Source organism: Oryza sativa, chromosome 8 (assembly GCF_034140825.1).
Source record: "Oryza sativa Japonica Group chromosome 8, ASM3414082v1".
Lineage (NCBI taxonomy): Eukaryota > Viridiplantae > Streptophyta > Magnoliopsida > Poales > Poaceae > Oryza > Oryza sativa.
Genome location: NC_089042.1, coordinates 20,019,135 through 20,034,821, shown reverse-complemented (window position 1 = coordinate 20,034,821; position 15,687 = coordinate 20,019,135). Strand labels below are relative to the sequence as shown.

The 15,687-nt window shown below is 40.2% G+C and overlaps 1 protein-coding gene across 2 annotated transcripts; it reads left to right on the top strand.

The window, feature by feature from the left end:
• The first annotated feature begins 9,585 nt into the window (after nt 1-9,585).
• Nucleotides 9,586-13,925, top strand: LOC4345576 (homeobox-leucine zipper protein HOX5-like). 2 transcript variants are annotated; one of them, NM_001422567.1, is made up of 3 exons: nt 9,586-10,195; nt 10,264-10,667; nt 13,082-13,925. In NM_001422567.1, exons 1-3 carry the CDS (start codon nt 10,078-10,080, stop codon nt 13,607-13,609), a joined length of 1,050 nt encoding a protein of 349 aa, NP_001409496.1. In that variant the 5' UTR covers nt 9,586-10,077; the 3' UTR covers nt 13,610-13,925. The 2 variants fall into 2 exon arrangements, with proteins under 2 accessions (NP_001409496.1, XP_066168975.1); XM_066312878.1 differs by lacking the exon at nt 13,082-13,925 and adding an exon at nt 11,286-11,709.
• The last annotated feature ends 1,762 nt before the right edge of the window (nt 13,926-15,687 follow it).

Here is a 15,687-nt window from a genome sequence, read left to right as displayed (position 1 = left end):
AGACCTCATGGAAAACGTGTCAATCTGTCCCAAGATCCTACAATTCCTATTGAGCATCCAAACAAGGAGAAAGTCCAAATAACCCCCCTAAACTCTCGATGGAAGTCCGTTTAGCATTCTAAACTTTGAAACCGGACATTAAACCCCCTAAACTTTACAGTACCGTTTATATAACCACCTAAGGTGTTTTTTGCATAGTGGTTTTTATCTAATTTGTGTATAAGTTAGATGAGTTTGATCACATGACATTCACATTGGACATATATATAAAAATTTCGATTTAAATATTTGTTTTTACTCTTTGTTAGCTCTCAATTACAAACAAGTACCAATATAATAATAGTATAACATCACTATATAAGAATAAATTGATAACTTACAACTGATGATATGCAAATATATTAGATTAGTTATTCAAAGTTGCTCATTTAAGCTTTTAAAATATGCAAAAACCATCTTTGAGGATAACATGGATGGTATGGCAAAGTTCAGGAGGTTGGATGTCCGGATTTAAAGTTTATGGTGTTAGACGGACTTCCATCTAAAGTTTAGACGGGAGAATTTCAACTTTTTCCTCAAAACAATAAATTTCAACAGTTCCTATGAACTATAATCCCAAAAGATTCAACTAGACATGCTACCTTGATTTCTACGTTTTTCTTGTTCTATGTTTTTGGATTTCTGCATTTCAAAGTAACCCTCAGCTGTGAGTCGTTGACGCTGGACGAAGGCGTGGCACACAACAACTTATGACTAAAAGACCAAATCCATGACGAGCTAAATTTTATCTAGAAAGCTGCACTGCTGGTAATAAAGTTTTGCAATGGAGCTGACTATAGATCATGGTGTGTGAGTCATATTAGTGTGGCCATGGACCATAGGTTTTCCCTTTGGTGATTCGCAGCTCACTAATGCACAGAGCTCTCCTCTAACTAAGCATGGGCTCCTCTTTCCAAGGCCTTTTTGCTCCCCACTAGTAAAATGAGCGTTGTGAGCCATTCTTTTTCCATCATCAATAATAGCACACATTTTGACCTGGATCAATCAGTGTAAATCTCGCATGATTAGCAACCATTTGATAATCCTGATTTTGCTGACTTGTTCTTCTTCCGCACTCAGCAGCTAGCAGTGCCCCTTCGTTGGTTGGTTGATGCCATCCAACGTAAGGACTGACCTATTGTTGACGTGGCTAACCAGGGCATGCAATGTGACACTAGCACCGAAGAGACGTACTTAAACTCGTCACGAAAACAGGGTAGCTTATGTCAATATGAAAAGAGTAATTTTAAAAGTATAAATACTGTGATGAAACTATTGCAAAACTACATAGTCAAAAAGATGTATCATCAAACTAGTACATATTTAGCATTAAATTTATTACAGAGCTACATATTTATAATATATCCAAACAAATAAAAAATTAGTAATAAAGTTATCACGATACGTGTTTGATGTCTATTTAATCCTAAAACTGTAACATTTTAACTTGAGCATAATAATAGTTATAGGAATTCAACCTCTAAAATACGTAAATTTGTGATAACTTCATTATTTCATTATTAAATTTGTAGTTTACGATAACTTACATTGTATTTGTTCGATAGTTGATGTAAAGTATATGTAGTTTTATAAAATTTAATCATAAAAAGGATACCTAGAATACGTTTCGATGAGAGGCCTACGGCTATCCTCTCATCCTTAACGTGTGAATAAGAAACACGCATGCGTGTGTGCGTAGTGGTGTATATGGACGGAAGGGAGGGGTTGTGTTCCTCATGTACCCTGTCAAAAAAAAAAATTGTCAATTTGGTCCCTATTTTTTTAAGTTGTTAGTTGCTGGAGCCTGGAAGTTGATGGAATATTTAGGTGTGCGACTTCCCAATGCCCTAGTGGATGCTACTACTAGTAGTCTAGCTAGTACTCCACACAGTTTACCTCATTACCTGTTGTCTCTCAGCCCAGTCATGAGCCATCAGATGGAGGAAAGTCAGAAACCCCAATTTGCCTCTCAAATCACATGGTACCGGGTGATGGCAGCGAGCTGATTGGAGCACACAAATGGTTGATTGGTTGTTGGGCCTGAATAACTTCCAATTTGTGTCACAATTAGGCATATTCGACGCAGATTATATCTAGATTCGATCACAAAGTAGATTGGTGACTTGGTCTCACGCAGCAACGTGTGTGCACAATTTCTATGTTTTGCTCATATTTACACGCATGTTTAGCTTTGTCAACACCAAATTAACCGAAAAGGATTAGTGATTTATGACAGTACTTACACGTGGCCGTGCAATGCTTGCTTAGAGTACTTTTCTTTTTTTAAAAAAATAATGGAATTGAATCTAGCCTCTACATTTGCCCCCCCCCCCCTTTTTTTTGTGAAATATGCTTAGATTTTGGTTGACATTTATTTCCATTCCATACCATGTCATCTTTCATTGACATGGTGATGGAGGTATATATTGATGATCCAGGTTCCAATGTATAGAAATAGAAGACAGTTGCATGAAAAAAAAAAACAAAGTTGTATAAGTTTCAGCATTGCTTAATTGATCTTCCATGGGCAGCAAACTGTTGATAAGAATAAAGCCTTTAAAGTCAAGAATACATGCATAGTTATAGTGTCCTACATGACACTCCTTCATACCATTCCTATTCAGCAATACGGCGCAATTTATTATGTTTTTTCATTCTTTTTAGAGGCAAAGTTTCCTTAGGTATCATAAAATCCATAATACTTCTGCAGCTCAAATTGACTTGGATTGTCAATGGTGAACATGCCATTGTCCTGAAAACTGTATTGTTGAGCCCATGTAGGTACATTTTTTTGAACAATTATCACATAACATTGTTCTGCTCTTTCCTAGCACCATCACATTTGTTTAAGCAAAGCTTGTTTTCTTTTGTTTATCTTGGCCGTTTTTCCCTCTTAGGTCCAGTGGCAATGCGCCATTTGGTCAGACAGGCAACTGAACAACCCAATAGAAATGCTATAGCCAGATAACTTAAACAAATAAAGTAATTGTCACATCTAGATCCAAAGATTTGTTATTGCTTTTTTTTTTCACATCTAGTACATCATACAACTGGACAAAGTCAGATCTGTTCCTGATATGGAAAATACAATCTCAACTCCAAAACCTTCTCCTGCCCAGATGTTGAGCACCCAGAAATGCTGAAAAGGATTCTCTACCAAGAACAGAAAGGTAGTAGCTTCTCTTCAGTAAGCAAAATAAGGGCCCCTTTGAATCGTAGGAATGAAAAAACAGAGGAATAGAAAAAACACAGGATTCTGACAGGAATACAATTGTAAAACAGAGGATTGCAAAACACAGGAAAAACACAGGAATGGCCGTTTGATTGGACCACAGGAAAAACGCAGGAATCAGATGAGAGAGATAGACTCAGAGGAAATGTTCCAAGAGGTTAGACCTCTTGCTAACTTTCCTCCAAAATGTGCATAGGATTACCCATTCCATAGGAATTTTAAAGGATTGGATAGGATTCAATCCTTTGTCTCAAAGGCCTTCATAGGATTTTTTTCCATAGGATTGAAATCCTCTAAAATTCCTACATTTATCCTACAAATCAAATGGGCCCTAAAAAGGTCATCAAGATAGGGTAGAAAAGGATTGGAGCCTTTTTAGTCAGTGGAATCATATTTTGACTGCATCAACAGCTGCCGCTGCTGCAATCCTGAAAGAACATGTGGTTGGCTAAAGACATGACATTTGGGTACTTTGGTTTCTTCAAGAATGTGGAATCTAAGCTAAGATAAGTGGGTGGTTTATTAAAAGATGTATTCCTTTATCCTGAGTAGCATAACAACTATTCCTCATGTCATCCAAAGCATGGCACAGGCAAGCAAAAGGGCATCTTACTGTATATTTAGTTCAATGATTTGTTCAAGTATTCAGGTAGGGCACTTAATTATTTAACCCATCTCATCTACACTTTGTTTATTACAATGAAATATCTGGGGTCGTCTGATGTATATTTATTTCTCTTCCTGGACAAAAATACTAATAAGAAATATCTCTGTCAACTGCAAGGCTGTAGAGAAAAATATTCAAAAAGAAAACAAAAATTTGCGCTTTCTCTGTAAATACTTTTATTCCTTCTTAATACAAAGATGCGCCCCTCGCGTATTCCAAAAAAAAAATTTGCGCTTTCAGCTTAAATAACTGAGACTAAAATACTGAATTTATCTGAACATAAAAAAAATCCATCAAGCATTTCACTATGATGTGTGATTTGATCATTCACCAATTTGTCAGCTCGTTTTCTACACAATTCATTATTACTTGTTATCACAGAGCAAAGGTAAAGAAAAAGCTAGTCATCATTTTTTTTCATTTGATCTCATCTGCTCAAAGAAAATGCATGGAAAAACATGTTCTGATCCCCAAATATCAGATCATATCTGCAAACTACATCTAACAGAAATGTCATCCACTGTACTTGTACAGAATACATTCTGGAGAGCATTTGTCTGCTCTCAGTTGAAACACTGAACTGCATCCACTTGGGAGAGAACTGAATTCCTTCTCTCCTGTCATGTTCATGACGCAGTAACTTGTTCCTGATAGAAGTGAGCCATGAGCTATCAATTATCATGACATGGACAATACAAATCCTAGCAGTACATAACCGGCTAAGCATGCATCCTACTACCGTGCATTATCCACCACTGTACTCTTTTCTGATTGAAAACCAAAGAGTGACTACAAACTCTGAATTCGTCCTACATCGCAATCACTGAAAGTCTGAAGTAAAACACAACTAGGAGAGTACGTAGGAGAGATCTTCTCTGAGCCACGGAAACGAATTGGCTTCTTTTTCTTTAGCAACTGGGGAGTGCATGTTGGCCGACAAAACTAACCAAAAGTCATAATCAGGCGCCCTAAGTAAATACAAACCGAGAATGGTTAAGCCGTATCACCTCGTACAAGACTTTTGTAGGGGATGGATGGGTGTGGTGTACAGGGGGCCCTCACTAGTCACTCAGCATTTTGTTCTGAGCGATATTTATATACCTTTATATAATGGATGTCTGCTCTGGAAGAAGTGTAGTGCTTTTTTTTAAAGCAAACTGGGGCGAAAGCTCTGGAAACTCCCATTATATGAAATGGGTTCAACGTTAAATTATGAAGAATAGGATGAATTGAAATATCGTTGATGTGACAAAACTCAGCACAAAGAGCTAACTGGATTGTCCTAGTGGATAAATCAGGAATATGGAAACAAGAACGACAATTGAGCCAGAGATTGAAATTTCGCTCCGAGATAGATTTATAGAAAGATAACTAAGAGTACATCTAGTTTACAGGAAAGCACCTTGAAACTGAGCAAATTGACATAAGATCCTAAAATAAGGAAAGAAGGACTTCTAAAAAAAGGTAATCAAGTCCCTTCTCTACTTCTTCCACAAAGCCGACAACGGACGATCCAACTAGTTCGATGGCAAAGGAGAAGATGAAATTGTGGCAAGATGCAAAGAATATAGCCAAAAAGTGAACCCAAAAGGGCCTCGGCGGAGAAATCTAACATTGTGCCATTGTCAAAAGTGGGTTTTATTGAAATGCCATTTTGCAAAAGGGATTCGATAGAATACCATTCTCAGCCCATAGCAACACGTTAGAATATTATCTAGGATTAAATTGCCCTCCATTCCTTTTCTTTCTCCCTCCAACACCATCCACGCTCGCTGGCAGCCACAGTGCACCATTTCCAAGGTTGTGGACGAGCTCCATCATCGTCGTCGTCGCCACCGCTTATACGCTAGCTCCGGTTCCCTAGCCATCGCGGCTTTCCGGTCCACCATTGATGCCCGTGAAGAAGAGCATCGCCCTTGTAGATCTGCTCGCTATACAAGCAAAGATCAACAGACACGACCTCCTCACAGGTAAAACTAGAAGACGTAGAGCTACAGGCTCTGAAGACGAAGGCGTCGGTGATGTACCTAGCGGACACCGACCGGACTGCATATGCTAGAGTAAGGGGTCTATTGGAAGCAATGAAACTACCCTCTGAGTCATCTCCTAAGTGTAATTGTTGCTAGTTCTAAGGTCTTGGCTTTTGGATTGTGTGATTTTCTTTTTTTTTCTTTAATGAAGCCATTGTTTTAATTATTTATTTATTTATAGCCTTTTGGATGGTTGTTTTATCATGTAGATTATGCATAACCTCGAAGAAATGATATATCTTAGAGAGAATCCACTCAGTGCCATTGAGTTTTCACTACTTCTACAATATACCACTGACTTTGTCAAGTTGAATAATATGCCATCGTGTTTTCCCGAACGTCTACTGCGTGCCATCACAGTCCAGAAGCTGTTAGTTGGGCATCTGTTAGAGCTGTAAAAAGACCTATTTGCCCCTAACTCATTGTACATGTTTTTTTTTTTGCCGAGGGACATATGTATTATATGAATACATATAGAGAAACTGATTGAATCATATAACAGCCTATGATTGCTAGCTTCACGCGTTGGTAGAGACGTAGTGAACTAGTGATCTGTTGACTTTGAAATGGGACATATCGGAAAAAAATAAATGTACATAATGAAAAAAAAAATCAACCCCATACAGTTAGATATAAAACAAGTTTGAACATGGTGCATGGCACTGAGCTCATATAGATATAGAAATGAATACCAAAATATTTTACTAAAACAGGTGCTAGGGTTTATTAGTCATGGGCATTTTAGTCATTAAGAAAAAATTCAATACACCAAACGGATGCACCCTAACGGCTTGTGGACGGCGATGGCACGCAGTAGACGTTCGGGAAAACTCGATGGCATATTATTCAATTTGACAAAGTCAGTGGTATATTGTAGAAGTGGTAGAAACTCAGTGGCACTGAGTGGATTCTCTCTATATCTTATGTTTATCATTTCATGGCATAAACTTTCCGCAACAACACATGAACAAAATTTTCATCTGGTTATATTTTATCAAAATATATGCAGTCGATTTTCTACATAGAATAATTCAGGGCAAGTCAATATATTGCCCCAACTCGACCCACACTATCCATAATTTTGGATAATTCTTTTTTGCCAACACACATCTATTTACGATCAAACATATCCATAAAAAAGTAAATACAGGGTACTCCAAATACCAGGGGCAGCATGGTTTTCTTTCACCAGCTCATCCAAATACACACATCATCATCAGCTGAGGTAAGGCAAAAATAAATCCATTCTCCCACCATGCACTGTGAACCAGTCATTTTTGCTCCTACAAACACAAAAAGTCAATTAAGTAAAGGTTAAACACTTGAACCCCCGAGTTTGAAGCTGCTAACTTTTGTCCACGTCAGCGCCGATCGAGGTCGCCGTCTGCGCGTGCCGATGACGTCCCTGGGTTTCCTAGCCGTTTCGAAATTATCAAGATGCGCCTAGGGCTAGCGGCTGCACGCAAGCCGCTGCTCATTCGCTGAACCAGCCGACTGGGAAGAAAGCGACCAATTTGTACTACTTCTGCTGCAAATTTTTTTTAAAAAACAAGAGATTATTAATTTTGATATTATTATGCTAATGTGAGATTAACGACGGGAGTGGGTGGAAATTAGCTAGCTAGCTACCGGCTTAATTAGCATGCATGGGCAGAAATTTTATAATTTTTGGCTGCAACTAGTTTTTGCTCATCTATGTGCCAATTAAATAGAAGGATATTCATTTTAAAAATATGACTATCAGGCTATCTTATTAGGTCATGGGGACCTAACAAACATCAAACAAGGCGCTGATATGCTGATCTAAGGTTGTTTTGGATTTTACTTCAAATCAACAAGCAGATATAAGGATGGAATAAATTAGGTAAAAGTGACAATACTTTTAACAATTTAACTATTGAAAAACTGGCATAATATCGTAAAACTAGATATCAGTATCAAATTATGACAAAACTCAATATTTAAGCTATACATATTTAGCGGCATTCTATTGTAACACTATAAGTTTTAAAAATTCCATTAGGACAAATATGGTAATAATCAACCCTTAAAATGTTTAGCCTTTTTATTTGATTTCTTAATATTTTGTTCTACGATATTATGGCTAAAATATGTAGTTTTATGATAATTCCAGTGCTAAATTTATAGATTTATTATATATTATATACTTAAAAATCAATAATTTTGTCGAAATACCGGTAGAATTGTGAAACTTACTCATAAATATTTATATTAAATTCAATAATTTTATCAAAATATACATAGAATTGTGAAATTTACTCGTAGAAACTCAGTAAAAGAGACATGTATTTCGACTAATAGAACTTTTGATGAAAAAATATATGGGTGACAACCAATAATGATCACTATACATATAGTTTCTTTACGAGAGCGGTTCTCACTTGCAATGAAGCATCCACTTGGCTTACAAGTGAATGTACAATTGTACATTAAGTGCATGCCCCCTACCATATTATATATAAGTTAAATCTCACAAACCAACAATTTGCCATCCAATAATTCTGAATTATAGCTGAGACTGTCCCCTGTGAAATCTACGAAAAAACAGATATAACTGTGAGCCTACAGTCCTACACCCACATAGATTATCAATCAGACAAAAGATAACAATTTCTTTTTTGAAAGGAAACAAAAGATAACAAATTGCAAAGGAGGGAATTGAAAGCCAGCTCAGGGATTAGGAATGTGAGGATCATATTTCTTGACATATCCTTTTAGCTGGGTCCCACGTGTCATGTGACAAGATACATATTCTTAGTGTATATCCAAGTCTATGCAATTTAATTCGCAAAGCTGATGACAAAAAAACATTACTAATTTACTTCAAGTGTGACAACCCTATCATAATCGGAAAAAGGAAAACAGTACCCATCATCATCAAACTTAGGCTTTGTTTAGTTCCAGAATTTTTTTTTACCAAAAACGTCACATCGAATTTTGGATATATGCATGGAGCATTAAATATAGATAAAAAAACTAATTGCACAGTTTGCATAGAAATCACGAGACAAATCTTTAGAGCCTAATTAGTTAATGATTAGCTATAAGTGCTACAGTAATCTACATGTGTTAATGATGGATTAATTAGGCTTAATAAATTCGTCTCACGGTTGCGAGTTATGAAATTAGTTTTTTCATTCGTGTCCGAAAATCCCTTCCGACATCCGGTCAAACATATGATGAGACACCCAAAAATTTTCTTTTCGCGAACTAAACACACCATTAGGTATATGTCAAAAAAATCACAAACTTAAGCTGATAGAAATATGCACTAGACAAATGCATATGGTCTTTTATCATGCTAGGCTGTATGCACATATAACTATTATTTTCTTTTTCTTCATTTTTTAAATTGTGCTACTGGGGGGAGTACTATTTGGTAATCCAACATAGTTGCCCTCGCTTAAACCTAACAAGTGTCTCAAGATCCGCGATCAGTGGCACCTTAGATCCCTCAAACCACATTAATTAACACTAAGATGCCCCCAAATCCCCCAATTAGGAGGCAAAGCCACACGCTAATCAGGGGCATTTTTGTCAAATCCATACCCTTCCCTTGCCTACATAAACCCAACCCCGCAGTGGCTCTCAACTTTAGCAACAAAATTCAGAAGTCAAAAAAATCCCAAAAACAAAAAATAATAAAAAAAAAGAAAGAGAGAGACATTTCGCATCTGCTGCCCTGCCTCCTCTCCCATCACCTGCCCATTTTTTCACATTGAGGCCCCTCTGAAAATATTATATTTACAACTAGGTCCCTGGCCGGGCCGGCCGGCCACCGGAAGGAGCACCTCGCCGGAGAAGGCTTTGTCTCTTCTTTTTCTTCTCCTCCTCCTCCTCCATCGGCGGCGGCATGGGGTTCTCGCTGTACCCCATGAAGACGTCGACGCGCATGCTGTGGAGCACCAGCTTCTTCCGCCATAAGGTCGCCTCCTCCTTCTAAGCCCACGCCCTCTCGGGCGGCGGCGGCGAGCCGGCGGCGGAGCGCGCGGTTGGTAGGTGCGCGTGCGTGCGTGAACGGGAGAGCAGCTTCGAGATCGGGTTTTCTTGGGTTCTTGGAGAAGGGAGGAGAAGAGGGGGAGGAGAGCATGGATCCCGGCCGCGTCGTGTTCGACTCCGGCGTGGCGCGGCGGGCGTGCCCCGGCGGCGCGCAGATGCTTCTCTTCGGCGGCGGCGGCAGCGCCAACAGCGGCGGCTTCTTCCGAGGTAAACAGAGATCCAATAGAGATCGTCGTCGTCTCCGTCTCAGGCGAGTGACGCGTGTTATAACGCAGGCGTGCCGGCGGCGGTGCTGGGGATGGATGAATCGCGGTCGTCGTCGTCGGCGGCGGGGGCGGGGGCGAAGCGGCCGTTCTTCACGACGCACGAGGAGCTCCTGGAGGAGGAGTACTACGACGAGCAGGCGCCGGAGAAGAAGCGGCGGCTGACGGCGGAGCAGGTGCAGATGCTGGAGCGGAGCTTCGAGGAGGAGAACAAGCTGGAGCCGGAGCGGAAGACGGAGCTCGCCCGCCGCCTCGGCATGGCCCCCCGGCAGGTCGCCGTCTGGTTCCAGAACCGCCGCGCCCGCTGGAAGACCAAGCAGCTCGAGCACGACTTCGACCGCCTCAAGGCCGCCTACGACGCCCTCGCCGCCGACCACCATGCCCTCCTCTCCGACAACGACCGCCTCCGCGCGCAGGTCTCCCACTGATTTTTTTCACCCTTCTCAATTAATTAATTACCGCAGTTAATTTCTTGTGATCGAAGGACCGCTCTTTTAAAATTCGAACAAGTTCGGGGGCTTCGGTGCAAAATGGTAGTACCGTAGTTTAATTTTGTAAAAATAGCCCCCCCCCCCCCCCCCCTTTTGTAAAAATACAACCGCACTTGTAAAATAAGATTCCACTTTTTGGCGCCTTTTCATTGGATAGCGATCAGCGGCGACCCACAACTCGATGCGTTTTTTTAAGTTTTTTTTTAAATCAAACTTTTTAAACAGTGGTTAGGAATCTAACGAACATATTTATGCTCGTTTCCCAAAGTCTAAGCACCGCTAATCTAAGCAGCACATGCATATTTCTCTTAATTTTTTTTAGAATATCCTGACGACTAGATGTACTCTTTGTTTTGTTTTTTCTCAGCTCGTGTAATCACGTGAATTCATATGGTTGCTCCGTTTCACAGTTGGCTACTGCTTCAGCCGCGGTCAAATTTTGAAATTTAGAGCTTATTTTTAGAATTAATTTAGAGATTGTTTCGTCTTTGTCAGCCTTCAGCCTTGGCTTTTAAACGCTAAAACTATTTTTTTTCAGCGTAGGTCAAGTGCCTTTTAACTTGTAACCCACAAAGAAGAAAAAAAGAAGCCTTTCAAGCTGGTGGGTATTTCACCAAGCTAGAACAGATGTTTATTTGTCCAATCACTTTGTTTTTTTGTTAATATCATGTTCATGTAAAAAATAAGGCAAAAATGTATTTTTGTTCAAATTACTAGGCAGAGCTTCGTGAGTTTAGTTTAGTTTTTTTTAGGGTCTTGAGTTTAGTTGCAACAATGGTGAAAGCATCATCCTTATTTTTTCAATTAGAAGTTGCAAAAATGGTGAAAGCATCATCTTTATTTTTTTCAATTAGAAGTTGTTGATCTAAATTCTAGAGCATGTTATTTTCTTAGTGAGGAAGAGAAGTAGAGAACATCATAATTTGAGGAATTTCTTATCTTGATATAAGGAGTGACCATGCATTCATGTTTTTCCTCAGCGGGTGCACATTTGGTTAAGATTGTCATCGTTTATTATCAGCAAGCGATATATATTCTGTATCAAATCCAGGGAATCTACAATAAACCCACCTAACATGTTGTTAGAGGGGGCTTGATTCTGTTAGCTGTGTCATACTGTTGGATTAGCAACCGCAAACTAGCATGTTCTTGCTATCCCAGTAGTATAAACTTGGGCACTTGGAATCTCAACGGTGGTTCAATAGTTGATCATTGATCAAAACTCAAATTAAAACTGGTTAGACTATGGTTCACATGCATGGATGTAAAATTCATGTCACTCCAGATGTACTCCCTCCATTCCAAAAAAAGACAATTGTCTAGATTCATTGTATTAGGAGGGGTCCCTTCTTAGGTTGGCTTTTTTTAGACGGAGGGAGTACGTCCCAGGACAGATATACCGAAGGACAGGAATTATGTACTGTGAGATTGACTTTGGAGAACATAGAAGCAGTACATGATAAGAAATGAAAGAGTCAACCAGGGAAATTTTGAAAATACCATTAACATTTTTCTTGCATAGTACTAGCATTAATTTCTTTAAAGTCCACTAAACACCAACAAAAAAAAAGTAAAAATGAACTAGGATACTGAATTAGTTCACCTTCACTTTGCATTTTGCAACAAGAAAAATAGTAGATCTAGCTATTCTTCAGGTGCTTCACACAAGTCATTTTTGTGTAATGCCTCGAGTTGTACACGAGCATCACATGGTGTGTCTTAGACTAGACTTCACGAATCTTGAGGCTAGATCACACACATGCCTGCATGTACCTTGGCCGGTGGATCAGATTGAGACAGCGATGCCGGCCAAGTGATCAGCATATATGCTTACATTGGGGGTACAGTGTCAGCATTGGATCCCAATGACTTCTTGCAAAACCTATGACATAACTGCATATTCATAGGAAATGATATCATGCCTTGAGCATTATCAGCAGGGGCGGATCTACAGTAGTATGAGCGGTGTCAGGCGACACCGACGACTTTCGGCAAAATCTATAGCGAAACTGCTTATCCACATATTATAACACTATAATCTAAATATAATTAACATACTATGACACCGATAGACACGTTATGACACTAACGAATCGATTTTCTGGATCCGCCACTGATTATCAGTAATTCAGTATATTGTGACACCGGCAGGGTTTAGTATTTTGGTTTAAGATTTTGGGAATTTCGGATCCCCTGGCATGAAACTATTTCTCCTGAATTTACTTCAGATTTTTGTGAATTTACCATAATTTGATCAAATTCAGCCAAAATCTTTCCAAATTTCAAAAATGTTGCCCCCCTTTCTGAATAGTCCCTCACTGTAATGCTTAATGTCACAGGTAATCTCATTAACCGAGAAGCTGCAAGACAAGGAGACGTCGCCGTCGTCGGCGACCATCACCACCGCGGCGCAGGAGGTCGACCAGCCGGACGAACACACGGAGGCCGCGTCAACCACCGGCTTCGCCACCGTCGACGGCGCATTGGCGGCGCCACCGCCCGGCCACCAGCAGCCGCCGCATAAAGATGATCTTGTGAGCAGCGGCGGCACCAACGACGACGGCGATGGCGGCGCGGCCGTGGTGGTCTTCGACGTCACCGAGGGCGCCAACGACCGCCTCAGCTGCGAGTCGGCGTACTTCGCCGACGCCGCGGAGGCGTACGAGCGCGACTGCGCCGGGCACTACGCCCTCTCGTCGGAGGAGGAGGACGGCGGCGCGGTCAGCGACGAGGGCTGCAGCTTCGACCTCCCCGACGCCGCCGCCGCCGCCGCCGCCATGTTCGGCGCCGCCGGAGTTGTGCACCACGACGCCGCGGACGACGAGGAGGCGCAGCTCGGCAGCTGGACCGCCTGGTTCTGGAGCTGATCGATGGAAGCATGGAGCATTGGAGCCATGCTATCAATGAATGAATGAATCAAATGACCTTGAGACCCTCCTCTCCGTCCTTTCTTTTGCCCTATTTTTAATCGCTGTTATATGTTAATTATGTGCAATTAAAGTGTACGTGTTTTGTCGTAAGTTGTGTTTGTTCAAATTGTATGTTTTGAAGGTGTCATGTATTCATACACGATATGATATATAGACGGGATCATGAATGATACTCGGAAAGATTGGAATAATTCCATGTAGTGTTGAGCAATAATAAACATTTTCCTCCGATAAGATGTTTTTATGATTAGAAGAAAGTCTTTAAGGTTAAACTTCACATTGGTTTCTTATAAAGCACATTCTTGATAGAACCTTAATACTACATTGCATGACTTAAATCTGACCAATTGTTGGTCAAAATATGCAAAGTTGGTTTGTTTTAAATATAAAAAAGATGCCATATATACTACTCTTGTAAATAATGGCATGCGTCCGCTGCAAACCGGAGTTTATTATGGTGTTCTTGTCAGGGAAAGACAGGAAGCTTACACGTAAACTCTATTCTTTGGCGCAGGAATATTTCAGACACAGACCAAATGTTACAGGTGGCGTGGCTAGCTCAGAGAAAGAGATTTATCAATGGTAATTGCAGCTGTTAGGGTGCTTAATTAACAGTAGACGATGACAATTCTGTAAAGAAAATTGGTGGTCAACTCTTGTATGGAAATGATGAGCTAATGCAATTTGCAACCAGCGTACGTACGTCGAACGTGACTGCGTGTTTTACAGGCGATAAGATTAATCTCTAGAAAGAGATCTAGAGAGACAGAGAGAGGATAACCTGCTGACCTGATCTCTAATTAAGCTAGCCAGTGAACTCTCTGCCACTTGTTCATCTTGCTTCCAAGCTACAAATTGGCGTCTTAATTCATTTGGTTTATAATACATTTGTGGTGGTTTAGATAGAACCTTTGGTTTAACATCGTTTGTGATGGATTATACTAGTAAGCTTTTTTTTAACACCATGCCAATTTCAGTGAATAAATAACTGTTTATACTAGTAATTAAGGTCGTTGTCAAGTTGCTGCCTACAGATTATCTTAATTTGGCATCCGCCATTATATTTCTCGTGTCATGGGCGGGGGGCAGTATAGGGTCATGGGTGTACAAATGCATGCCCACCCAAGTTTTTTTACTAATAGTCAAAGCTACGGTCTTTCTGTCAAATTGTACTACTATAATTTTGACCAAATAGATGGATTTTCACTTGAAACATCAATTTCACATCATTAAATCACATGTACAACTATTTGTCCATAATTTTTCGCTACAAAGACCTTATTATTTCAGCTCATTAATCAGTTCTGTACACCCATGATAAAAAAATCCTGCCTCCTCGTGTTCAGACAAAATGTCTCCTAGTGTTTAGAGAAGAAAACACAGCCAGATTCAGGTACAGAAAAAGCACACAAATTGCTACCCTGACGGGCAATATGGGTAGACCTAGACCGGTACACACAAGTGTTGCGACTTGCGAATATTTACACAAATATAAATCATACAGCAGCGCATGCAGTTATCTCTTCTTTTTTTTTTTTCAGTTTAGTTCAGGGCCTAGGCTTCTGGTTTTGTACTAACCCAAATCTGAGGGAAACGGTGATACTGTACATCCGGGTGCGGAGGGAGATGGATTTTTTTATGGTGGGCCTCGCGCAACGTTCCCATTGAGTATAGCCCAGCCCAGAGAATTAGAGGGCTTTTTTGTGGTTGGCCTATTTGGCGGACCAATGCACTTAGGCTATGTTTGGATAATGGGAAAGGAATAAGTTCACCGGAAGTCCCTCAACTTAACAACGAGATTTTTTAAGGTCCCTTAACCACAAAACCAGAAATATGTACCCCTCAACTCACACAAACCGTTCAAAGGAGGTCCCATGGCAGTATATGTGGGTGGTTTCGTTGACGTGGCATCCTAGTCAACAAAAAAATTAAAAAAGTACATAGGGCACACATGTCAGTTGCACATTTTCTTTCTTTTATTTTCTTTTCCTTCTCTTCTCTTTATCTCGGCGATG